The sequence below is a fragment of the Pteronotus mesoamericanus genome, unplaced genomic scaffold (genome assembly GCF_021234165.1).
Source record: "Pteronotus mesoamericanus isolate MK-2021 breed Mesoamerican mustached bat unplaced genomic scaffold, CSHL_Meso_final scaffold_85, whole genome shotgun sequence".
In the NCBI taxonomy this organism is placed as follows: Eukaryota; Metazoa; Chordata; class Mammalia; order Chiroptera; family Mormoopidae; genus Pteronotus; species Pteronotus mesoamericanus.
This window is the reverse complement of record NW_026555329.1, coordinates 47803545-47829553: the sequence shown is the minus strand read 5'-3', so window position 1 is coordinate 47829553 and position 26009 is coordinate 47803545. Positions and strand designations below refer to the sequence as shown.

At 36.9% G+C, this 26009-nt stretch overlaps 1 protein-coding gene across 1 annotated transcript in view; it reads right to left on the bottom strand.

Annotated features, from left to right (window-relative positions):
- HECW1 (HECT, C2 and WW domain containing E3 ubiquitin protein ligase 1) overlaps positions 1–25265 on the bottom strand; it is a 681615-nt gene extending 656350 nt beyond the window's left edge. The window contains exon 1 of the mRNA XM_054564310.1: positions 24944–25265. Within this exon, the coding sequence (XP_054420285.1) occupies positions 24944–25232 (289 nt within the window). The 5' untranslated portion in view covers positions 25233–25265. The remainder of the gene's footprint in view (positions 1–24943) is intronic.
- Positions 25266–26009: the final 744 nt, after the last annotated feature.

Here is a 26009-nt window from a genome sequence, read left to right as displayed (position 1 = left end):
ATTTCAATTTCCTGAAATTGTTGAGGCTTGTTTTGTGCCTTATCATGTAGTCTATCTTTGAAAATGTCTTGGGTACATTTGAAAAGAATGTGTATTTTGCTTCTTTGGGAAGAAAAGTTCCATATATATCAGTTAAGCCCATTTGATCTAATGTGTCGTTTAGTTCCATAATATGTTTGTTGATGTTTTGTCAGAAGATCCACCCATTTTTGACAGTGGGGTGTTAAAATCCCCAACTATCAGTGTGGTGCTGTCTATATCTTTCTTGAAGTCCTCCAATATTTTCCTTATATATTTGGGTGCTGCTATGTTGGGAGCATACAGGTGTGCAGTATTTATGTCTTCTTGATGGATTCTTCCTTTGAGTATTACAAATTGTCCTTCTGGGAGTCTTTTTATGTTCCTTGTTTTGAAATCTTTTTTTTCTGATGCAGGTATTGCTATCACTGCTTTTTTTCCCTATCCATTTGCTTGGAATATATTTTCAATCTCCTTACTTTCAGTCAGTGTAGATCCTTTGTTCTGAGGTGGGTCTCTTGTAGGCAGCATATGTGTGGGTCATGTTTTCTTACCATTCAGCTATCCTATGTCTTTTGATTGGGGCTCTTAATCCTTTTACATTTAAAGTTATTATTGATAGAAAAAAAATTATTTTTTTCTCTTTGTACCTGTGTTCTTATCTTTCTCACTCTTTTTCTTCATCTTTTCAAAGCAGTCCCTTTAGCATATCTTGAAATGGTGGTTTAGTGGAGGTGTATTTTTTAAGCCTTCTTTTGTCTGGAAAGCTCATTATTTTGCCTTCCATTTTAATTAAGGGCCTTGCTGGGTAGAGTAATCTTGGCTGCAGGCCTTTGCTTTTCATGACTTGGAATATTTTTTGTTATTCCCTTCTGGCTTGTAATGTTTCTGTTGAGAAGTTAGCTGCTAGTCATATCAGAACTCCCTTATATATTGCTACCTTTTTCTCCCATGCTGTCTTTAGGATTCTCTGTTTTTCTTTGATATTCGCCTTTTTAATGATGATGTGTCTTGGAGTGTGTCTCCTGGGTTCCTCTTGAATGGGACCCTCTGAGCTTCCTGGACTTGCATGACTTTTCCTCTCTTTCAATTAGGGAAGTTTTTTTATCATTACTTTTTCTAACATGTTCTCTATCTCTTGTTCCTTTCCTCCTTTTGGTATCCATATTATATGGATATTATTACATTTCAGGTTGCCCTGCCTTTCCCTGAATGCCTCTTCATCCTTTTTAAGTCTTTTTTCATTTCCAGGCTCTTTCTGGGAGCTTTTTTACACCTTGTCCTCGAGTTCACTGACTCAATCCTCTGCTTCATCTACCCTGCTTTTGATTCCTTCTACTACATTCTTCAACTTAGAAATTGTGTTCTTCATTTTTTCTTGCCTCTTATTTATAGTTTCTCTGTCTTTTTTCATACTGATATTGTTTGCAATAAGTTCTCCATAGTTTCCCTGTTGTTTTTGATAATTCTCTTTAAGCCCATGGAACTCATTGAGTTTCCTTATAACCATTGATTTGAACTCAATATCTGATAGTTTCCTTGCCTCCATCTCCTGATGGTGGAACTATCATGTCCTTATAGGCTACTGTCACTCAGGGGAGTAGTCAGCCTGAGCAAGACGGAGGAGATCAAATGGGGAAAGAGTGAGCACCGGGATCCCCACCCCCCAACCCCGGCTACTCCGTTAGTACTCTCCCCAACGCCTCCGCCTCCAGTCTGTTTTCAAGAGTCTCTAGGCATCTCTGTTTCCCCTTTAGCCAGTGGTCTACTATCTCTACAGGAAGCTTTGCACTCAGAACAAAGGCCAGCATGGAACTCCTGTCTGGGCTGGACTCTCCTGAAGGCAGGTCTATTATTTCCTTTCCTGCTTTTGCCTCTTTGAGGGCATGGCCTGCCTGCATAAAATGGAGACTACAGAAAGGGGGAGGAGCCAGCTTTGAGACTCCACAGTTACTTTTCCAGTTCTTTCCCCAATGCCTCTGTCTCCTGTCTCTCTTCACGCGTCTCTGGGCAGCTCTATGACCCCTTCAGCCAGGGATCCACTATTTCTGCGGACCGCTCTGCACTCACACACCAGCCTGCTCATGCTTCAATAGTCCGTTTGAATATAAATTGCTTAAATGTTCCAATAAAAAGACATAGGGTAGATTAATTGGTAAGAAAACAAGATAGACACACACACACACACACACACACACAGACACACACACACAGACACACACACACACACCCCTAAAAGGGCCCACATCAAAATGAAAGAGACATAGAGAGAAAAATTTAAAAAAATGTAAAAGGACATTTCAGACAAATAGAAATTTAAATAGCTGGGTTAGCAACACTTCTTTCTGAGAAAATAGATTTTAATCCAGAGACTATATAGAAAGAGACAGTGAAGGACAAGGACACTATATAATGATAAAAGAACAATTTAACAAGGAGATATACCCTTGTAAATATTCATGTGCCCCAATATACAAAGGAAATTTTGATGGACAGAAAGGGAGACACTGTCAGTAGTACAGTCATACTAGGCATTTTAACACCCCATTGATATCAATGAATAGATCTTCCAGATTGAAAATCAACAGAAAATTTGTTCTTACATTGCACACAGGAGCGGATGGATTTAATATATATTTTCAGAGATTTTCACCCCACAGCACCAGTATATACATTTTTAAAAGTGTACGTGGACTGTTTTCTAGGATATAACACATGTGAAGACAAACAGCAAGTCTTAATAAATTTAAGGAGGCTGAAATCTTATCAAGAATCTCTTCTGCCCATAGTGGCATGAAACTAGAAATCAAAATCAAGAAAAATATTCAAAGAAACTAAGACATGTAAGCTAAATAATGTTACTAAACAATTCATGGGTTAACAAAAGATCAAACAGAGAAATCAAAAGATACCTTAAAAGAAATGACAATGAGAACACGATGACCCAATATCTAAGGGATGCAGACAAAGCAGTTGTAAGAGGGAGTTTAATAGCAATGTAGGTCTACCTCAAGTAATAAACAAAAATCTCAAATAAACAATTTAATTTTATACTTAAAGGAACTGGAAAGAAAAAAAGCAAATGAAGTGCAAAATGAGTAGGAGGAAGAAAATCATAAAGATTAGAGTAGAAATAAAGGATAGTGGAGTCTAAAAGAAACAATACAAAGATCAATAAAAAAGAGCTGATTTTTTTAACTGATAAGCAAAATTGAAAAATCTTTAACTGGACTTATCATGAAAAAACTAAGAGAGCACAAATAAGTATAATAAAAAATGAAAGAGAAGTAGCAAGTGACACCAGAGAAATACTAAGGACTTTAGGAAAATAATTTGAACAATGATAAGCCAAAAAAGATTGCATAATCTGAATAAAATGGATAAATTTCTAGAAACAAAATTATCCAAAACTGAATCAAGACAAATCAGAAAATTTGAACAGACAAATTACAACTAGTTTAACTGAAGCAATAATCATTAAACCTTCAACAACAACAAAATCTTGGACTGGATAGGTTCACAGCTGTATTTTACCAAACATTCATAGAACTCAAACCTGTCCTTCTCAAACTATTCTAAATTATTGAATAGAAGGGAAGACTCCCAAGCTCATTTTATGAGGCCAGAATTGTCCCAATTCTTAAACCAGGTAAAGACTCTCCAAAGAAAGAAAAATATAGGCCAATATCCTTGATGAACGTACATACTAAAATTTTCAATATAATATCAGTAAACAGGGTCCAGCAATACATTAAAAAGGGCACACAATGTGATCAAGTGGGGTTTATTCCCAATGATGCAAGGTTGGTACAATAACTACAAATCAATAAATATGATATATTACATAAATGAAATGATGTCAAAAATCACATGATCATATCAATAGATGCAGAAAAATAATTTGATAAAACCTGGCACCCATTTGTGTTTAAAAAAAACTTGCAGTAAATTTGTATAGAAGTAACATATCTCAGTGAAATAAAGGAGATATATTACAAACATACAGGGCATCTTCTTTCACTATACTTATTTGACATAGCACTGAAAGTTCTAGCTACAGTCGTCAGAATAGAAGAAAAAATAAAGGCATCCAAATTGGAAAGGAGAAGCAAAACTGTCCTCATTTGCAGATGGCATGATGAGACAACCAAAGATTCCACCAAAAACTACCATCACTGATAAATGAAATCAGCAAAGTAACAGGATACAAAAAATAATAAGTTAGTTACATTTTTAAACACCAATAATTAACTATTAAAAAGGGAATGTAAGAAAAAAATGTACAATTTCAATGAAAAATAACATTTCTAGAAAGCACTGTAAGCAAGGATATAAAAAAAAAACTGTACTTGGTAAACTATAAGACACTGGAGAGTGTAATTCCTGAAGACACTAATAAGTAAAAACATGCACCATGTTTATTAATAGGCAAAATTAACATTATTAAAATGTCCATTCTATCCATATATAGATTCTATGCAATTCCTATCATGATACCAATGGTGAATTTCACCAAAGTAAAGTAAATATTTCCAAAATTTTTATGGAACTACAAAAAAACTAGAACTGCCACAGTAATCTCATGGAAGAACAAAGTTGGCAGATTTATGCTGCTGGATACCAAACTATACTATAAGTCCACAACAATCAAAAGAGCATGGTACACACATAAAAACAGACATATATATCAGTGGAACAAAATACAAAGGCCAGAAATAAACTTACATTTTTAATATCAATTAATATTTGTCAAATGGGGCAAGAGGATACAATGGGGTAAAAATAATCTGTTCCAAAATGCTGTTGGTAAAATTGGACAACTATGTGCAAAAAGTTAAACAAGATCACCTTCATACACCTTAGAGAAATATGAACTCAAAATGGATGAAAAACTTAAATATTATGTTCAAAACCATTAAAAAAACTTACAAGAAAATATAAGCAGTAAAATCACTCACATATCTTCCAGCAATACTTTTACTGTTATATCACTTCAGGCAAGGAAAACCAAATAAAGAGTATTAATATGGAAAAACAGCAAACTAATTTTTTTAAAATATTTTATTTGTTTATTTCAAAGAGAGGGGAAGAGAGGGAGAGAAACATCAATATGTGGTTTCCTCTCCAGTGCCCTGTGCTGGGAACCTGGACTGCAATTCAGGCATGTGCCATGACCAGGAAGTAAACTGGCGACCCTTTGATTTGCTGGTCAGTGCTCAATACACCAAGCCACACCAGACAGAGTCAAACTAATTGCTTTTATTTAACCTATTTTTTAAATATATATTTTTTATTGTTCAAGTACAGTTGTGTCCACCTTCCCGCCACCACTTTCCCCTGCCATACCACTCCCAACCTCTCACCCTCATTCCTTCTCCACTTTGACTTTGTCCGTGGGTCCTTTATACATGTTCCTTGATTTAATCCTTTCTGTTTTTTGACCCATTACCCCCATTCCTCTTTTCCTCTCATTAATGTTGGAGTGTCTTTTCTTTCAATGTTGCTGGTTATATTTTTCTTGCTTCTTTGTTTTGTTGATTAGGTTTCACTTATAGGTGACATGATATGGTATTTGTCTTTCACTGCCAGGCTTATTTAACTTAGCATAATGCTCTCCAGTTCCATCCATGCTGTCGCAGAGGGTAGTAGCTCTTTCTTCTTTCTGCTGTATAGCATTCCATTGTGTAAATGTACCATAATTTTTGGTCTACTCATTTATTGATGGGCACTTGGCTGTTGTAAATTGCGCTTCTGTGAACATCGTGGTGCATAAGTTCATTCTCACCAGGACTTGTTGTTTGTTGGTTCATTGATGATAGCCATTCTGACAAATGTGAAGTGATATCACATTGTGGTTTTAATTATTATTTTTCTGATTATTATTGATATTGAGCATCTTATTATATGTCTATTGGTCATTTGTATGTACTCTTTTGAGAAGTGTCTTTTCAAGTCTTTTGTCCATTTTTTAATAGGATTTATTTTGTATTGAGTAGTATGCATTCTTTATAACTTTTAGATAATTTTTTGCTGTGCATAAATTTTTAGTTTGTCAGAATGGATATCATCAATGAATAAACAAAAAACAAGCACTGGTGAGAATATGCCTAAAAAGGATCCCTCAGGTACTGTTGGTGGGAGTGCAGAATTGTGCAGCCACTGTAGAAAACACCTTGGAGTTTCCTCAAAAAAAAAAAAAAAAATGGGACTGCCCTTTAACTCAGTGATTCTACTTCCAGGAATATATCCTAAGAATCTCAAAACACCAATTTGAAATAGTGTATGCACTGTTATGTTCATAGCAGCAGTATTTACGTTAGCTAAGCCCTGGAAACAGCCAAAGTCACCATGAGTAGATGAGTTGATTAAAAAGCTGTGGTACGGAGTACTTCAACATGGTGGAGGGGTGGGTGGAAGTCACACTGACCTCCTCCCAGGACCAATCTGAATTACAACTAAATTGGGTAGAAATAACATGGAAAACAACTGAACAATACTGAGAGAGTAGCCTTAAAACCTCACACAGACAGAGGAATCAGCTTTAAAACAACCTAACTAGATCCTGATAGTTTCTCTGCAGTTTCTCATAGTTATCTTTGAGCTGGCTGAGCTCATTGAGCTTCCTTAGAGCCATTGTTTGGAGTTCAATATCTGAAAGTTCTCTTGCCTCTATTTCATTTGGCTCTCTCTGTGAGGATTCCTCCTTTCCCCTCATTTGGGGGGAACTTCTTTTACTTCCCATTTTTGTGAGAGTTAGTTATATTCATTCATTCGTTCATTCATTCATTCATTCATTCATTCATTCATTCATTCATTCATTGCTTCTGCTTCAACTGATCCATCTAGATTTCCTGACTTTGTGGATTAAACTTCTATGGTAGTAGGCAGGTCTTTTATTTATTTATTTTTTCCTTTACTTTTCTTTCTGGGTCTGCTTCTGATGATGTCAGTTGTTGACCCTGTCTATCCTTGTGCCGTTTGTTTGAGTCTTCCAGGAATGTACTGTCTGTGTCTCACTCCTGCTTTGGGCAGCTCTGTGACCGCTTTGGCCAGGGGTCCACCCTTTCTGTGGATTGCTCTGCACTCTCATGCTGGCTTTTTGAGCGTACTAGCCCCAGGCCAGGCGGGCCGGCGCACTCGCCCGACCTCGTGCACTTGCTTGCTGTCTGGTGTGCGTCCTGGCACTGGTCAGTTTAGGGTTTTCTATTGTGCTCTTTCCCTGCTTTTGGTTCTTTGGGGCACGTGGCCTGTCCATGCAAACTGGAGACTAGGGAAATTCGAAGAAGTCAGTTCTGGGACTCTCTGGTTAATCCTGTCTCTAGTCTCTCCTCAAGGGTCTCTTGGCAGCTCTGTGAGTGGTTCGGCCAGGGATCCACTATTTCTGCCGACTGCAATCACGCACCTTCTGGCTCCCACGCCCACTTCTGCTTCTTTGGGGCTGTGACCTGCTTGCACAAATGGGGACTACAGAATGGGGAAGGACTCTGTTCCGGGGATCTCAGATAATCCTCCAGTTCTTTCCCCACCCCCCTCCGTCTCCAGTATCTCCTCAAGGGTCTCTATGCAGCTGTGTGTCTCCTTTGGCCAGGGATCCTCTATTTCTTCCAGCCAGTCTGCACTCAGCCCCTAGCCCACACGCACACAAGCTGTGTGTGGGGTGCACAAAAGGCAGGTTAATTGATTTTCTTATGCCTGGGCAACCTGGTAGCTGCAGAGTGGGAGGTGAGTTATGACCAGGGCTCCGCTGGCCACTGTCTCTGCTCTCTTCACAAAGTTTTCTTCTCCAATCTTTCCTCATGCACCAGCCCACTCTCCTGCCGCCTCTACTCAGAGATCAAGGAAGGCGGCTGCCACTGCAAATCTTTGCTTTGGCACTTCAAATGTCTCTTGCATCTCCAGCCACCTGTCTCTGGCAGAGAGTGTCCCTAAGCTTTTCGGAGTTGCGTTTTGTCTTTGCGTTTTCCTGGTTTCAGCTGCTGTAGTCTAGGGGTCCCCGTTTATGGTTTAGATCCTGTTCTTCTCAGGGGGATCCAACTGGCCGTTTCAATGTCCCTCTGGTGCTGGTGCCTGTGGGGTGCCCAGCCCACCCTCTTGAGCCTGCACTGCACTTCCCACCGATTAGGATGTATGAAAGTTGATTCCACTGTCTCTCCGCAGCTCCAAAGCTCCTCTCCCTCTATTGTTCCATTGTTTTCCAGGTGATTTCCCCACTATTTACTCACAATTCCAGTTTGGTCTTGGGAGAAGGTCCGCGTGACTCCCATTCTGTCCTCCACCATCTTTTCTTCTACTCCAGAAACTTTTTGATTTCTTCTTTGATCTCGTTATTGACACATTCATTGTTTAATAACATGCTATTTAGTCTCTGCAAATTTGAATGGTTTTGAGTTTTTTCCTTGAGGTTTGTTTCTAGTTTCAAGTTCTTGTGGCCCAAGAAAATGCTTGCTATGATTTCCATTTTCTTGAATTTAGTGAGTGTTGTTTTGTGTCCTCTCATGTGGTCTCTCTTTGAAAATGTTTCATGTGCATTAGAAAAGAATATGTATCATTGTTCTTTGGGATGAAATCTTCTATTATATGTCAGTTAAGCCCATTTAGTCTAAGGCATTGTTCAGTTCCACAATATCCTATTTGATGTTTTGTTTGGAAGATCCATCCATTTTTGACAGTGGGCTATTAAATCATCTACTGTCAGAGTGTTGTTGTCTATATCTTTCTTGAAGTCCTCTAATATTTTTCTTATACCTTTGGGTGCTCCTATGTTGGGTTTGTATCTGTTTATAAAGTTTATATATGTCCTTGATGGATTTTTCCTTTCAATATTCTGAGGTGTCCTTCAAGGACTCTTTTTATGGCCTTTGTTTTGAAATCTATTTTGTCTGATATAAGTATTGCTACCCCTGCTTTTTTTTTCTGTCCATTTCCTTGAAATATTTATTCCATCCATTTATTTTCAGTCTGTGTAGGTCCTTTGTCTGAGGTGGGTCTCTTGTAGGCAGCATATGTGTGAGTCATGTTTTCTTATCCATTCAGCTATCCAATGTCTTTTGATTGGGACATTTAGTCCATTTACATTTAAAGTTCTTATTGATAGGTACCTATTCATTTTTTCCCTTTATGCCTGTGTTCTTATCTTTCTCACTCTTTTTCTTCATCTTCCTAAACCAGTCTCCTTAGCATATCTTGTAGTGCTGATTTGGTGGAGATGTATTCATTTAGCATTCTTTTATCTTGGAAACTCCTTATTTAGCCTTCTATTTTAATTGAGAGCCTTACTGGGTAGAGCAGTCTTGGTTGTAGGCCTTTCTTTTCATGACTTGTAATACTTCTTGTCATTCCCTTCTGGCTTGTAATGTTTCTGTTGAGAAGGCAGCTTCTAGTCATACTGGGGCTCCCTTGTCTATTACTACCTGTTTCTCCCTTGCTGCCTTTAGGGTTCTTCCTTTGTCTTTGATATTTGCCTTTTTAATGATGATGTGTCTTGGAGTGGGTCTCATTGGGTTCCTCTTCAATGGGACCCTCAGTGCTTCCTGGACTTCCATGACTTTCTCTTTCCTTAATTTAGGGAACTTTTTTGTCATTACATTTTCACACAGGTTCTCTATCTCTTGTTCCTCTTCTTCTACTTCTGCTATCTCTATTATGTGGATATTATTACATTTTAGGTTTTCCTGCATTTTCTTAAATATTTCTTCATTCTTTTTTAGTCTCTTTTCATTTTTTTGCTCCTTCTGGGAACTTTTTTCTACCTTGTCCTTTAGCTTGCTGATTTAATCCTCTGCTTCATCCAACCTGCTTTTGATTCCTTCTACTTTGTTCTTCAATTCAGAAATTGTATTCTTCATTTGCTGTTTTCTCTTATTGATAGGTTCTATGTCCTTTTTCATGTTGATATATTTTGCAGTAAGTTCTTCATATTTCCCAGTAGTTTTTAATGATTCTCTCTGAGCTCACTGATCTCATTGAGCTTCATTAGACTCATTGTTTTGAATTCAATATCTGATAGTTTACTTACCCCTTTTTCATTTAGTTCTCTCTGTGGGAACTCTTTCTTTCCCCTCGTTTGTGGGGGCATTTCTTTTTCTTCCTTATTTGTGAGACCCTTCTTTTTTGCTTCTGCTTCTTAAATTGATCTATCTTGATTTCCTGACTTTGCGGTGTGAACTTCTATGGTAGTAGATGTCTTTTTTTTTTTTCTGGATCTACCTCTGATGATGTCAGATGTTGACCCCATTGACCTTAGGCAATCTTTTGGAGACTTTCAGGGATCTACTGTCTGCAACTGTCTCCTGAAGTTGTTAGTCTAGTCATACTTCTTACATCCATTAAGCTTAGGCACCACAAGGAGGGGCAGCACCTCCTGAGGATGGGGCCATTGTGTCCTTTCAGGCTGCTGCCACTCAGGGGAGTGGTCTGCCTGAGCAAGATGGACCATGAGTAGTGGGGAGAAGTCAGGTCCGGGACCCCCCAGCTACTCCCTCAGTTTTCTCCCCAACACCTGTGAGTCCAGTCTCTCCTCAAGAGTCTCTAGGCCAGTCTGTGTCCCCTTTGGCAAGAGATCCGCTATCTGTGACCACCACTCTGTACACTCCATCCTAGCCTGTGTGCAATACCTGGAGGGAGCAGAGCCTCCTGAGGGTGGGGCCATTGTTCCTTTCATGCTGTTGCCGCTCAGGAGAATGATCTGACTGAGCAAGATGGACACTGAGGGATGGGGGAGGAGTCAGCACCAGGACTCTGCTTGCCACTGTCTCAGTTCTTTCCCCAAAGTTTTCCTCCCCAATCTCTCCTTAGGGCGCTCCTGCCCACTGTGTCCCGCCTTTGCCCAGAGACCAGGGTAAGTGGCTACCACAACACATTTTTGTGTTGGCCCTATAAATGGCTCTTTGCATCTCCAGCTGCCTGTCTCTGGCAGAGAGCACCACTGTGCTCTTTGCAGCTGTCTATTGTCTATGTGCTTTTTGGGCTATGGTCCTTAGGCTGGAAGTCCCCACGTATAGTTTAGACCCTGTTCTTCTAATGGGGATCCCACTGGCCATTTCAATATCTTTCTGGTGCTGCTGTCCATGGGTACCCAGCCCACCTTCTCAAGGCTCTACTGCACTTCTTACCAATTATATTGCGTGAAAGCTGATTCATTTCTCTGTCCAACGTTTTAAGCCTCCTCTTCTATTCTATTCTCACTATTCTATTTTTTATTCCTTTTTTTAAACTTAATCATACATTTATTTATTTTCTTTTTTTTTCTTTTTTCAAATACATTTGTCTCTGCTTATGCCCCACCACTTTCCCTTGCCCCCTTCCTCTCTCCCTCCCTCAGCTCTTCTCCTTTGGTTTTGTCCATGAGTCCTTCCTATATGTTCCTTGACTTTCCCCTTCCTTTCCTTTACCCCGCCCCACCCCTCCTTCCCTCTTGTCTCTGTTGGTTTCTTTTCCTTTCAGTGTTGCTGGTCTTATTTTCCTTGCATCTTTGTATTGTTGGTTAGGTTCCGCTTATAGGTGAGATCGTATGGTATTTGTCTTTCGCTCCCTGGCTTATTTCACTTAGCATAATGCTCTCCAATTCCATCCATGCTGTCGTGAAGTTTAGTAGTTCTTTTTTTCTTTCTGCTGCGTAGTATTCCATTGTGTAAATGTACCATAGTTTTTTGATCCAATCATCTACTGATGGGCATGTAGGTTGCTTCCAACACTTGGATATTATATATTGTGCTGCTATGAACATTGGGGTGCATAGGTTCTTTTGTATTGGCGTTTTTATTTAGAGTTTTATTTTATTTTTATTTCTAATCTCACAGTGTACCCTTTGCTTGTCTCACTCCATTGTACCTTCTTCCTACTTTTATTTTTGTTTTAAAATTTATTTTCCCCTTTCTATGTCCTGTTCCTATTATTTACCCTTATTATTTTTCCTTCCTCTATATCTCAAAATCATTGTTCTTTCCTTTAATCAGCTCACATTCTTTTTCTCCTTCCTCTAATATTCTTATTTTCTTTTCACCTTTAAAATCATTGCTTTTTTTTGTCATGAATATTTTAGTTTTTGCTCTTTTTCTATTTTGTTCCTATTTGTTCACTATTATTTTTTGTTCAGTATTTCATAAGTTACTCTTCCCCTCTTACTAGATTATGTTTTCCTCCTGCTCTTGCTTATTTGAGTTTAGAATATTATTTTTTACCTCTATGCCTGGATTCTATTCCTTACTCTAGTTATTTCTCCTCCTTGTCCTCTCAGAATCATTTTTCTTACTGTAGTCATAGTCATTCCTTACTCTCTTTTTTATATCTTATAATATTCTTATTTTCTTTCACCTTTACTAATCTTTGCTCATCTTTCATTGTTATTGGCTTTACTGTCATTTTTCTTCAATATAGTTTCTATTGGTTCACCATTTTTTTAAAAACTTTATTTCAAACTTCATATTATATTCTCCCCTTTTCTTATTCCATTTTGCTATTGCCCTTCCTTTTTTTACTTATATTTTTATTCTATATTCTCCATTTTTTGCCTTATTTCTATTCCCTACATTTATTATCTCCTCTCCCTTTCCCCTTAAAATCATTTTTCACTCCTTTAGTCATCTCATTTTCTTTTTCCCTATCTTATAATATTCTTTCTTTCCACCTTTATTAATCTTTCCTCACTTGCTGTTGATATTGCTGATGTAGTAAAGGGAATTTTTCCTGGCATGGGTTTGGCTTTCTGAATAGTTTTGCTTTGTTTTACCAGCACCTGAACAACAGCACACAAGACATGGTGGAGGCTGTGATTCTGTCAACAAGCTGGAGGGTAGAACACAGCAATGAATGAGCTATCAGTAACGAAAGCACAACCACAACAACAGGGTCCATATAAACGGAATAAAGGATATCTTAGAGCATCCGTAACAGAAGACTAAAGAGACTGCACCACTGAGTCCCACAGAACACCTACCACAAATACCATCTGCATGAAGACAGGCAGTCAAAGCAGAGAAATATGAGTTACAGAAACAAACAAAAAGAGTCACCTAAAATGGAGGGACAAATAAACAATCCCCAAATGAAAGGAAAGGAGAGCTCCCCAGAAAAAAGCTAAATGAATTTAAGGCAAGCAATTCATCAGACATATAGTTAAAAATAATGGTTATAATAATGTTCAAGAAACTCAATGAAAACTACAAAGGATATTATGACAGCTACAAGTAAATTATGGGATCTACAGCAGCATGACAAAAGACATAGAACCTGTGAATAGAACCAGGAAGAAATGAAGAATACAATAACAGGAATGAGGAATACACTGCAAGGAATCAAAAGCAAGCTAGATTAAGCAGAGGACTGAATCAGCAAGCTAGAATACAAGGAAAAAAAAGACAGAGGGATAAAATTTTAAAAAAAGACTCAAATGGAATGAGGATAGTATAAAGGAGCTTCATGACAACATGAAAGATAACATTTGCATCATAGGAATGTCAGAAGGAGAAGAAAAGTGTCAAGGGATAGAAAATCTGTTTAAAGGAACAATGATAGAAAACTTCCCTAACGATGATGAAAGAACTCATGCGAATTCAGGAAGCACAGGGGGTCCCAATAAAGAGGAACCCAGAGAAGTCCACTCCAAAAAACAACATAATTAAAATGGCAAAATTTAAAGACAAAAAGAGAATCTTAAAGGCAGCAGCAATGGAAGAACAACTAATAACATGCAAGGGAGCTCCAATAAGGCTATCAGTTGATTTCTCAACAGAAACACTACAAGCCAGAAAAGACTGTCATGAAATATTCCAATTAATGAAAAGCAAGAACTTACAACCAATCCTACTGTATCCAACAAGGCTCTCATTTAAAATGGCAGGTAAAATATAGAACTTCCCAGACAAAAAAAAAAGGCTAAAAATACATTTCCGCCAATCCAGCACTGCAAAAAATGCTGAAGGGACTGCTATAAAATGTAGAGAAAAGAGAGAGGGACAGAGAGAAGCACAAGTATGAAAAATGGCAAAGAATAAGTGCTGATCAATAATAACCTTAAATGTAAATGGATTAAGTGCACCAATCAAAAGACAGGGTAGCTGAATGGAGATGGACACATGATGTGCATGTGCTGTCTAAAAGTGACCCACCTCAAGACAAAAGATGTACACAGATTGAAAATGAAGGGATGGAAAAAACACTCCAAACAAATGGGCATAAAAATAAAGATAGCATAGCAATACTTATTTCAGACAAAATATTTCAAAACAAAAGCCATAAAAAGTGACAAAGAAGGTCACTACATACTATTTAAAGAATAGTAAAACAGGAGAGTATAACTCTTGTAAGCACATATGCACCCAACATAGGAATGATTACATATATAAAGATAATCTTGGGAGATTCAAGAGAGATATTGAGAACATCATAGCCATTGAAGGGGACTTCAACACTCCATTGTCAACAATGGATAGATCTCCCACACAAAGAATAAATAAGGATATTGTGGCACTTAAAGACACTTTAGGTTAAAAGGACATAATAAATATGTACAGAAACTTTGACCCTAGAAGCAAAATATGCACTCTTTTCAAATGCCCATGGAATATTTTCAAAGATAGACCACATGATAGGACAAAAAACAGGCTGCAGAAAATTCAAGAAAATTGAAATAATATCAACCATTTCAGGTCAAATGGCTTGAAACTAGAAACCAACCACAAGAAAAAAAAATCAAAAACATTCAAACACATGAAGACTTAGTAACATGCTATTAAATAATGAGATCAAGGAAGAAATCAAAATAATTCTGGAAAAAATGAAAATTAACACACAACAACCCAAAACTTATAGGACACAGCAAAGATAGTTCTGAGAGGGAATTTCATAGCAATAAATGCCTACCAAAAGAAGATAGAAAAATCTCAAATAAACAATTTATGTCTAAATCTGAAAAAAAATACTACAGGGAAAAAAGGAAACAGTGTTCAGGGTGAATAGAAGGAAGAAAATAATCAAGGTCAGGGTAAAATTAAATGACACAGAGACTAAAAGAACAATTTAAAGGATCACCCAATCCAGGAGATGGGTCTTAGGAAAGATAAACAAAATTGACAGGACTTTAAACAGAAACATCAAGAGAAAAAGCGAGAGGACCCAAATATATAAAATTAAAAATGAAGGAGGAGAACTTACAGCCAATACCACAGAATTACAAAGGATTGTAAGAAATTACTATGAACAACTACATGCCAAGAAATTGGACAACCTGAGCAAAATGAACAAATTTCTAAAAACATACAATCTTCCAAAACTCAATCAAGAAGAAGCAGAAAACATGAAGAGATCAATAACAATTAGTGAAATTGGTGCAATAATCAAAAAACTCTCAGCACACAAAAGTCCTCAACTGGATAGCTTCATAGGTGAAATTTGCCAAACATTTAAGGAAGAACTAATTTCTCTCCTTCTCAAAATGTTCCAAACAATTCAAGAAGAGGGAAAACTCCAAAACTCTTTTTAGGAGGCAAGTATCATCCTAATTCCAATACCAGGTAACGACAAAACAAAAAAGGAGACTACAAGCTTTCTGATATCTCTGATGAACATACATGCTAAAATCTTCAACAAAATACTAGCAATCTGAATTAAGAAATACACTAAAAAGATGATACACAAAGATCAATTGGGATTCATCCCACAGATGCAAGGATGGTACAATATTCAGAAATCAATAAATGTAATATACCACTTAAAAAATATGATAAACAAAATGACATGATCGTATCAATAGATGCTGAAGAGCATTTGGGAAAACCCAGCACCCATATATGCTAAAAAGAACACTCAGAAAATGGGGAATAGAGAAATCATACATCAACATAATAAAAGTCATGAAACCTACACCCAACATTATACACAATGAGCAAAAATTAAAAGCTTTTCTCTTAAAATCAGGAAAAAACAAGGATACCTGCTTTCAGCACCCTTATTTAATGCAAGTTCTAGACACAGAGATTAAATCAAAAAAAAAAAAGTCATCAAAACTGGAAAAAAAGGAAGGCTAACTGTCATTTGCTGATGACATGATAGTGTACACAGAAAACCCTATAGTCTCCACCAAAAAAACTACTCAACCAAAGAAGTGAATTTGGCAAAATAATGGAATAAAAAGTCAATATTCAGAAATTAGTGGCATTTTTGTACACCAACAATGACATATCAGAAAGAGAAACTAGGGAAAAATCCCATTTACCACAATAATAAGAAAAATAAAGTACCTGGGAATAAATTTAATGAAGAAAGCAAAGGACCTATACTTGGAAAACTATAGAACATGGAAGGAAAGGTTTGAGAAAGAAACAACTAATTGGAAGTATATACAGTATTCATGGATTGGAAGAATTGACATTATTAAAAAGTATATACTACCCAAAGCAATCTACAAATTCAATGCAAATCCTCTTAAAATACTGATAATATATTTTACAGATCTAGAACAAATATTTCAAAACTTTACATGGAACCAAAAAAGACCTTAAACAGCCTCAGCAATTCTGAGAAAGAAGATCAAAGTGAGAGGGATCACAATATCTGACATTAAACTATACTATGAAGCCACTGTAATCAGGAATGTCTGGTACTGACTTAAGAACAGACACATAGATCAATGGAACAGAATAGAGAACCCAGCTATAAACCCATGTCTCTGTGGTCAATTAATACTCAACAAAGAGGGCATGAGTATACAGTGGAGTAAAAACAGTCTCATCAATAAATGTTGTTGGGACAAATGAACTGGTACATGCACTAAAATGAAACTAGACCACAAACTTACACATATATCAGAATAAACTATAAATGGATAAAAAATTTAAACATCAGTCCTTATACCATAAAAGTCCAATGAAAACATAGGTATAAAAATTTCAGATATCTCATGGAACAAGACCTTTCTTTCTTTCTTTCTTTCTTTCTTTCTTTCTTTAGCTGATGTATCTGCTAGGGCAAGGGGAAAAAAGGGACTACATCAAACTAAAGAGCTTTTTCATGGCAAAGAAACCATCATCAAATTGAAAGGGGAACTGATTTTAAGAGAACATATTTGTCAATGATACATCAGGCAAGGGTTTAATCTCCAGAAAAATATAAAAGCTCACAGGACTCAACACCAGGAAGATAAACAATTCAATTAATAAATGGGCAAACGACCTGAATAAACACTTCTCTAAAGAGGACAAACAGATGGCCCACTGACATGTGAAAAGATGCTCAACATCAGTATCCATGAGAGAGATTCAAATTAAGACTACATTGAGCTATCACCTCACAGCTGTCAGAATGGCCATCAAGAATAAATCAAGAAGCAATGAGTGCTATCGAGGATGTGGACAAAAGAGAACTATAATACACTGTTGGTGGGAATACAGACTGGTGCAGCCACTGTGGAATAAAGTATGGAATTCCCTTTAAAAAGTAAAAATGGAACTGCATTTTGACCCAGCAGTTCTGCTGCTGGGCATATACCATAAGAATCCCAAGACACCTATACGAAGAACTTATGCACCAAAACATTTGCAGTGATGTGTGTGTGTGTGTGTGTGTGTGTGTGTGTGTGTGTATAAGTATCATTATGAGATAGATATATATATATATATATATATATATACACACACACACACACACACAAAAGTTTTATATAGAGAGAGAGAGAAATTTTCATCCCAAAGAAGCAAAATACACACTTTTTAAATTAACATGGAACATTTTCAAAGGTAGATCACATGATAGGACATAGAACAAGCCTCAATAAATCCAAGAAAGCTGAAATCATATCAAGCATTTCCTCACGCTATGGAGTCTGAAACTAAAAAGCAATCTCAAAGAAAAAATCAAAAACACTCAAGTTCATGGAGACAAATTAGCATGCTATTAAACAATGAATGGGTTAATAATGAGATTAAGGAAGAAATAAAAATGCTTCTGGAAACTAATGAAAATCAACACACAACAGTCGAAAACTTAAGAGACACAGTAAAGGCAGTCCTGAGAGGGAAGATCATAGTGATAATGGTTTACCTAAAAAAGATATAAACATTTCTAATAAAAAACCCAACCTACATCTACTGGGTCAGGAGGAACAACAACAAACAAAGTTTAGAGCAAGTGGAATGAAGGAAATAACCAAGATCAGAGCAGAATTAAAAGATACAGAGACTAAAAGAACAATTCAAGGATCAATAAATCCAGAATATGGTTCTCTCAAAAGATAAACGAAATCAGCAGGCCTTTAATCAGCTTCATCAAGAAAAAAGAGAAAGAACAGAAATAAATAAAATCAGAAATGAAACAGGAGAGATTATAGCTGACACCAACAGAAAACAAAGGGTTGTAAAAATTCCAACAAAAACTATATGCCAATAAAACCTGGGTAAAAAAAAAATCTAGAAAAATATAATCTTCCAAAGAAAAATGAAGAAGCAGAAAGCTTGAATATACTGATAACAGCTGGTTATATCAAAACAATAATAATAATAAAAAAACTCCCAGCACACAAAAGCCCTGGACCAGATGGTTTCACAGAAAACTTTTACAAACTATTTAAGCTAACCCCTATCATTGTCAGAGTACTCCAAAAACTACAAGAACTGGGGACACTCCAAAATTTTTTTATGAATACAGCACCATCCTAATCCCAAAACCAGATAAAGACAATACAAAGAAAGAAAACTACAGACCAGCACCACTGATGAACACAGATGCTAAAATCTTAAACAAAATATTGGAAAACTGCATCAAGCAATACATCAAAAAGATCATACAACATTTCCAAGTGGTATTCATCTCAGGGATGCAAGGATGGTTCAATATATGCAAATTAATAAATGTAATACATCACATAAGCAAAAGGAAGGACAAAAACCACATGATCATCTCAATTGATGTGGAAAAATCATTTGATAAGGTACAGACTCATTTCTGATTAAAAAAGCAAAATGGGAATAAAGAGGGCCTACCTCAACATAATAAAGGCCATATATCAAAAACCTACAGCCAATATCATACTCAATTAGCAAAAAACTAAAAGCTTTCCCATTAATATTGGGGACAATATAAGGATATCCACTTTCCCTATGCACATTCAAAGTAGTATTGGAGTCCTAGCTACAGCAATCAGAAAATAAAAAGAAATAAAAGGCATTCAAGTTGGAAATGAAGAACTAAAGCTGTCATGGTTTGCGGATGATATGACAGTGTACACAAAAACCTTACAGACTCCACTAAAAAACTACTCAACCTAATAAGTGAATTTGGCAAAGCAGTGGAGTACATAGTTAATATTCATAAATCGAAGGTATTTTTGTACACTAATGAAATATCAAAAAGAGAAATCAGGACAAAAATTCCATTTGCAATAGCAACAAGAATAATAAAATACCTAGGAGTAAAACCAACCAAGGAGATAAACAGCTGTATTCAGTAAACTACACCACACTGAAGAAAGAAATTAAGGAAGACACAAAGAATTGGAAGCATATACCATGTTCATAGATTGGAAGAAGTAACGTCATCAAAATTGTCCATACTACCCAAAACAATTTATAGACAATGCAATCCTTATTAAAATATCAATGACATATTTCATAGATTTATAACAAACATTTCAAAGTATATATGGAACAATAAAGAGCCCCAAACAGCCACAGCAATTTTGAAAAAGAAGAACACAGTATGAGGGATCACAATACCTGACATCAAACTATATTATAAGGCCTCTGTAATCAAAAGAGTCTAGTATTGGAATAAGAACACATAGATCAATGGGACAGAATAGAGAGCTCAGAAATAAACCCAAGTCTCTATGATCAATTAATATTCAACAAAGGGGGTAGAAGCATAAAATGGAGCAAAAATAGCCTCTTCCACAAAGGGTGTTGGGAGAATTAGACAGCTACATGCAAAAAAAAATGAAACTCAACCGCCAAGTTCCAACATACACAAAAATAAACTCAAGGTAAAAAAAACACTTAAATATAAGTGGTGACACCACAAAAGTCATAGAGTAGAACATAAGCAGGAACCTCTCAGATATCCCATGCATCAATATTTTAACTGATATGTCCCCTAGAGCAAGGGTCATTAAGGAAAGAATAAACAAATGGGACCTCATCAAAATAAAATGCTTCTGTATGGCTAAGGAAAACATCAGCAAAATGGAAAAGGAACCAAATGTATGGGAAAATATATTTGTCAATGATACCTCAGATAGGGGTTTGATCTCCAAAATATATAAAGAACTCACACAACTACACTCCAGGAAGATGAACAATCCAGTGAAAAAAAATGGGCAAAGGATCTTAAAAGAGATTTCTCCAAGGAGGACATATATAGAGCCCAGAGACATATGAAAGGATGCTCATCATCACTAGCCATCAGAGAGATGCAAAATAAAACCATAATGAGATACCGTTTCACACTGGTCAGAATGGCCATCATAAACAAATCAACAAACAATAGGTGCTGGCAAGGATGTGGAGAAATGGGAACCTTAGTACACTTTTGGTGGGAATGCAGACTGGTTCAGTCACTGTGGAAAAGAGTATGAATTTCCTCAGAAATCTAGAAATGGAACTGCCTTTCTCCCAGTGATTCCACTGCTGGGATTATACCCTAAGAATCCCGAAACACCAATTCAAAAGAACCTATTCACCCCAATATTCATAGCAGCACAATTTACAATAGCCAAGTGTTGGAAGCAACCTACATGCCTATCAGAAAATAAGTGGATCAAAAAGCTATGGTACATTTACACAATGGAATATTACAGAGAAAAAAAGAAGGAGCTCCTCCCCTTTGCAACAGCACGGAGGGGATTGGAAAGCATTGTGCTAAGTAAAATACTGCAGGTGGTAAAAGACAAACACCATATGATCTCACCTATAAGGTGAAACTAATCAACAAAACAAATGTACAGGCAATATATAACCAGAGAACTGAAAAAAAAAAGGGGACATGTATGAAGGACCCATGGAGAAAGCCAAAGTGGGGAAGGATTGAATGTGGAATGTGAGGGTGGGTAGGGCAGGGGAAAATGGGGGTGGGAAATTGGAGACAAATGTATTTGAACAATAACAAAATATAAAGAAAGAAGTAAAAAAAATAAAGAACATACTGAAAGTACCCAGAAGGGAAATGAGGAGAGGGATGATGGAGGAAAATAGAGGAGGAGTTATGAAGGAACGTGCATAAAGGACACATGGACAAATCCAAAAGGGGTAGGATCGATGGTGGGAGGCAGGTATGGGTGGAGTTAAAATGGAGACAGCTGTACTTTATCAACAATTTTTTAAAAATGTGGTACATTTACTCAATGAAATACTATACAGCAGAAATAAAGAACTCTAACCTTTTGTGACAGAATGGGTGGAACTAAAGAGTGTTATGCTAAGTGAAACAAGACATTCAGTGAAAGACAAATATCATGTGATCTCACCTGTAAGTAGAATCTAATGAACAAAATTAACTAACAAACAAAATAGAACCATATTTATTGAAACATGGAGCAGCTGAAAGTGATCAGAGGGGATGGGAGAGAACAACAATGGAGAAAAGAAGGGGAAGGGAATAGACAAAGAACATGTATGAATGACCCAGGGCCATGGACAACATTGTGGAAATGACTATGGGAGTAGGAGGTGGAAGGGGCAGATGAGGGCAAAGTGGGAAAACTGAGACTACAGTAATAGAATAACAATAAAAGATGATTAATAAAACAAATATATGATGATATCATAAAAGACTTAAAGGAAACAGGCAGGAAAATCTCAGCTATCCTATGTATCAATATTTTTGCCTAAATATCTCCTAAGGCAAGTGAATTGAAGGAAAAAATAAACAAATGGAACTACATCAAAGTAAAAACCTTCTGCATGGCTAAAGAAACTATCATCAGAATGAAAGGGGAACCAACTGTATGGGAGAACATATTTGTTAAAGATACATTGCACAAGGGTTTGATCTCCAAAATATATAAATTCATACATCTCAACACCAGGAAGACAAACAATGAAATTTAAAAACGGGCAAAAACCTGAACAGACAGTTCTTCAAGGACATACACAAGGGCCCATAGTCATATGAATGGATGGTGAACATCACTAGCCATCAGAGATGTGCAAACTAAAACCACAGTTAGATACCACCTCACACTGATCAGAGTGTCTATCATTAACAAATCAACAAACAACAAGTGAGGATTCAGAGAAAAGGGAACTCTAGTGCACTGTTTGTAAGAATGCAAACTGGTGCAGTCACTGTGGAAGATAGTATGGAATTCCCTTTAAATGTTATAAACGGAACTGCCTTTTGACCTGCTGTTGCCCTAAGAATCTCGAATCACCAATTCAAAAGAACTCATGCACCCCTATATTCATAGTGGCACTATTTACAATAGCTAAGTGATGGAAACATCCGAAGTGCCCATCAGTAAATGAGTGGATCGAAAAAGTGTGATACATTTACACAATGAAATTCTACAGAGTAGAAAGAAAGAAGGAAACCTTCCTTTTATGACAGCATTGATGGAAATGTAGCATATTATGCTAAGTGAAATAAGTCAGTTGGTAAAAGACAAATACCATGTTACCTCACCTATCAGAGGAATCTAATGAATAAAATAAAATAAAGAAGAAAATAGAATCACAGGCATGGAAACATGGAACACACTGTTAGTGAATGCAGGGGAAGGGGCTAGAGAATGAACGTGTATAACTGACCCATGGACATAGACAACAATGTGGGAATTGACTGTGGGAGCAGGGAGTTGAATGGGCAGAGGAGTGCATAGGGAGAAATTTGGGACAACTGTAATAGAATAATAATAAACAATGATTTAATAAGAAAAAAAAAGACTGTAAGATTATGAGCCCTGTCCAGTGAGGCTCTTTTGGTTGGGAATTGTACCACAAAGTGAAAGATCACCAGTTCAATTCCTGGTCAGTGCAAATGCCTGGTTTGTGCTCCTGGTCCCTGATTGGGGCACATATGAAAGGCAACCAATTGATGTTTCTCTCACACATCAATTTTTTTCTCTATCTCTTTCTCCCTTCCCCTTTCTAAAAGTAAATAAATAAAATCTTATTAAAAAAGATTCTAAGATGATGAGTTGTGTTTACTTTGTCTCAGTCACAATATCATGTTAATATCAAATCTTATTCATTCACAATTTTATAGCAAGTTAATACTGCTGAACGCTCTTCCTTCCTTCCTCTATTTTTCTATGATATGAGCCCCTAGTTTTTTATCCCACATCTCCAACAGCCTCCAACTCCTTTTGAGTTACTCTTTGTGTCTCTCTATGACAGGGGCTTTGTGGTAGTCTTTTTCTATACACAATCCGCAAGTGATTTTATCTCTTCTCATGTTGCCACTTACCCCAAGTCTATAACCCTAACCCAGATTTTGGCCTGAGCCAAATCCATCCATTACCTCACCATGGATGATTGTCCCTCAGGTGGCCACCTGCCACTCCCCATGTTTCTCTTCTAGCTATTCCCTGACCTGGGGAATGAATGGCATTGACATACACCACTGCAAGAATATACAGCTATAAAGGGTTGATTTAAGACTCAATTTCAGGCCAAAAAGTCTAATTGCCTAGGGTCCTAGACAAGTAAGATTCATAATTAAATTAGGGAAAGGTAGGAGGGAGACTATGACAAAATTGATGGGTGTAAACCAGTCTAAAGGAAGAAGTTAATGCTTAACTCCAACTGAGAGGAACCGCATGAAACTACAGGTTCAATCTGCTAAATTGATATCTTTGTGAAGGAAAGTTAGAATTTGGATTTCAATGTTAAATTTCTGCATTTTTTAGCATTAATAATTAATCAAATTTTTAAAGTAGTGTAAATAAAATATGCTGAGTAGGCTACTATTTTACAGATTCTGTTGTAGTATTGTAGATTAATGGTATCTAAATGCTTTTATTCAATAACTATTTCTAAAGTCAATTAAATTTTACTTATTTGGAAGTTCAATTTAGCTAATAACCACTACTTATGTGAAAATCTTAAATAATTATTTTTCTGAATCTTTATAATACTCTGTGTATTGCAAAAACACTAACTAAACTGATTGTAAAACCTTGAAGAGAGCCAAAAATATTTCCTGAGAGCTAGTCAGATAAGATCCCCCATATTTTATCATAAAAAGATTCCAGTTTATAGAACACTCATAATAATCATTAGTTTCTATGATATTTGGTGATGTTAAATATGGCATTTCATGTCTGAATATGTAAATATTTCATTGCAGAGTGAATGCAAAACCCTGGCCTCTGCTGAATGTGATGTCTGGCTCCACTTCACTTGTTGATCTGCAGTATGAATGCATCAATTTTCACCACATCTGATTCTGCCATGTAAAATATGTGAAATCTATTTTTCATATAACTTTATTTTCATAATTCCAAACCTGTGACATTTATGTTCTCCAACACCACAAACCCATACATTCATTGTCCTTTCTGTCATCATATCGTTCTTTAACCTGTGGTGTGCTTGTGTTCACTGTCAACAGTAAAAGCAGTAATAGAGTAGAAAGAATGTTGAAAGAGCAAATGAAAAGAGGCCTATGATTATGTTGAAAATAAAAGTAAAATTAACTCCACATAGATGTGCAAATAGTATCAATGTTTTAGTTCAAGCATACCTCATGCTATTAATCTCATTATTTTCTTCAGTGGAAAAAAGATGGCAAGAGAAGCTAGTGTGTATGGCACTCAGCCGGTTAGAATTTGGTGTATAACACATTCAATTCTGAATTTTGCATTTTAATTAAATTATAGAGATTGAAGTATATATGAGTGAATTCTGAACAATATACTTGTTGAATTCCCAACCCACATTCCTAGAACCATTACATCTGCAGCACTCTCTTAACCAATTTGTCTAAGTACTGTTCTACTCACCAATGAGATACATTCCAATCCAGTCTCCAGCATCTACTTCCTCCTTTATATCCCAGTGGATCACCAAGTCCTGGGAGTGTCCTATTGAGTAGTAGGAGCTGCTGACCATGAGTGTGGAACGGCTATCAGAGGTAACCAGGTCGGTGTCACTGGTGGAACGGGGAATGGTGACACTATCGTGGGGGCCAGCCCTGATGGCCATGCTGTGGAAATGATTGGGATTGTAGCTGTGGCGAAGTGGCTCCTTACAGCGGCGCCGGGTCTGTGAGTTTCTAGATGGAGATGCCATCGCAGCCAGTCCTAAAAACCTGTTCTGGTACAGATTCTGTGGGAGCAAAGAGACAGTCATCAGGGACAGAAGATCCTAGCCACAGGGTCGTTGTCATTTGACCCCCCCCCAAAAAAAATGAAAGATGTGCTGGAGAAAGGACCTGTCAATGAGCAGCTCCCTAAGATTTGAAACACAAGAGCAGCTTTCTCAGGACAAATGCTATGGCTCTGGGATCATCTAGAGAAAGCAAGAATGAAACTGAGCTCATAAAGGATCTTTGCATTTCCAGCTATGCTAGAATCTACCACTCCCACTTCCCCACAACATGCTTGGTATTAAGACTTGAACATTTGCAGAATGGTTCTGAAAATCTAACTGACCCAAAATAAAAGGTGACCTCTTTTATTTTGTAATTTTTTTTTTACTGTTCAAATATATTTGCCTCCATTTTGCTTCCACCACTTTCCCCCACAACAACCCACCCCAACCTCCGATTTTCAATCCTTTCCCATTTTGGCTTTGTCCATGGGTTTATTGAATTGACCCTTCCTCTTCTTTTCTTCATTTCTGGAACCCACTGCCACTCTCGTTACTGTTGGTTTGTTTTTTCTTTAAATGTTCCTGGATATATTTTTCTAGTTTGTTTGTTTCCTTGATTAGGTTCCACCTATAGGTGAGATCATATGGTATTTGTCTTTCACCCTCTGACTTATTTCACTTAGCATAATGCTCTCCAGTTTCATGCAAGCTGTCATGAAAGGTACTAACTCCTTCTTTCTGCTGTGTAGTATTCCA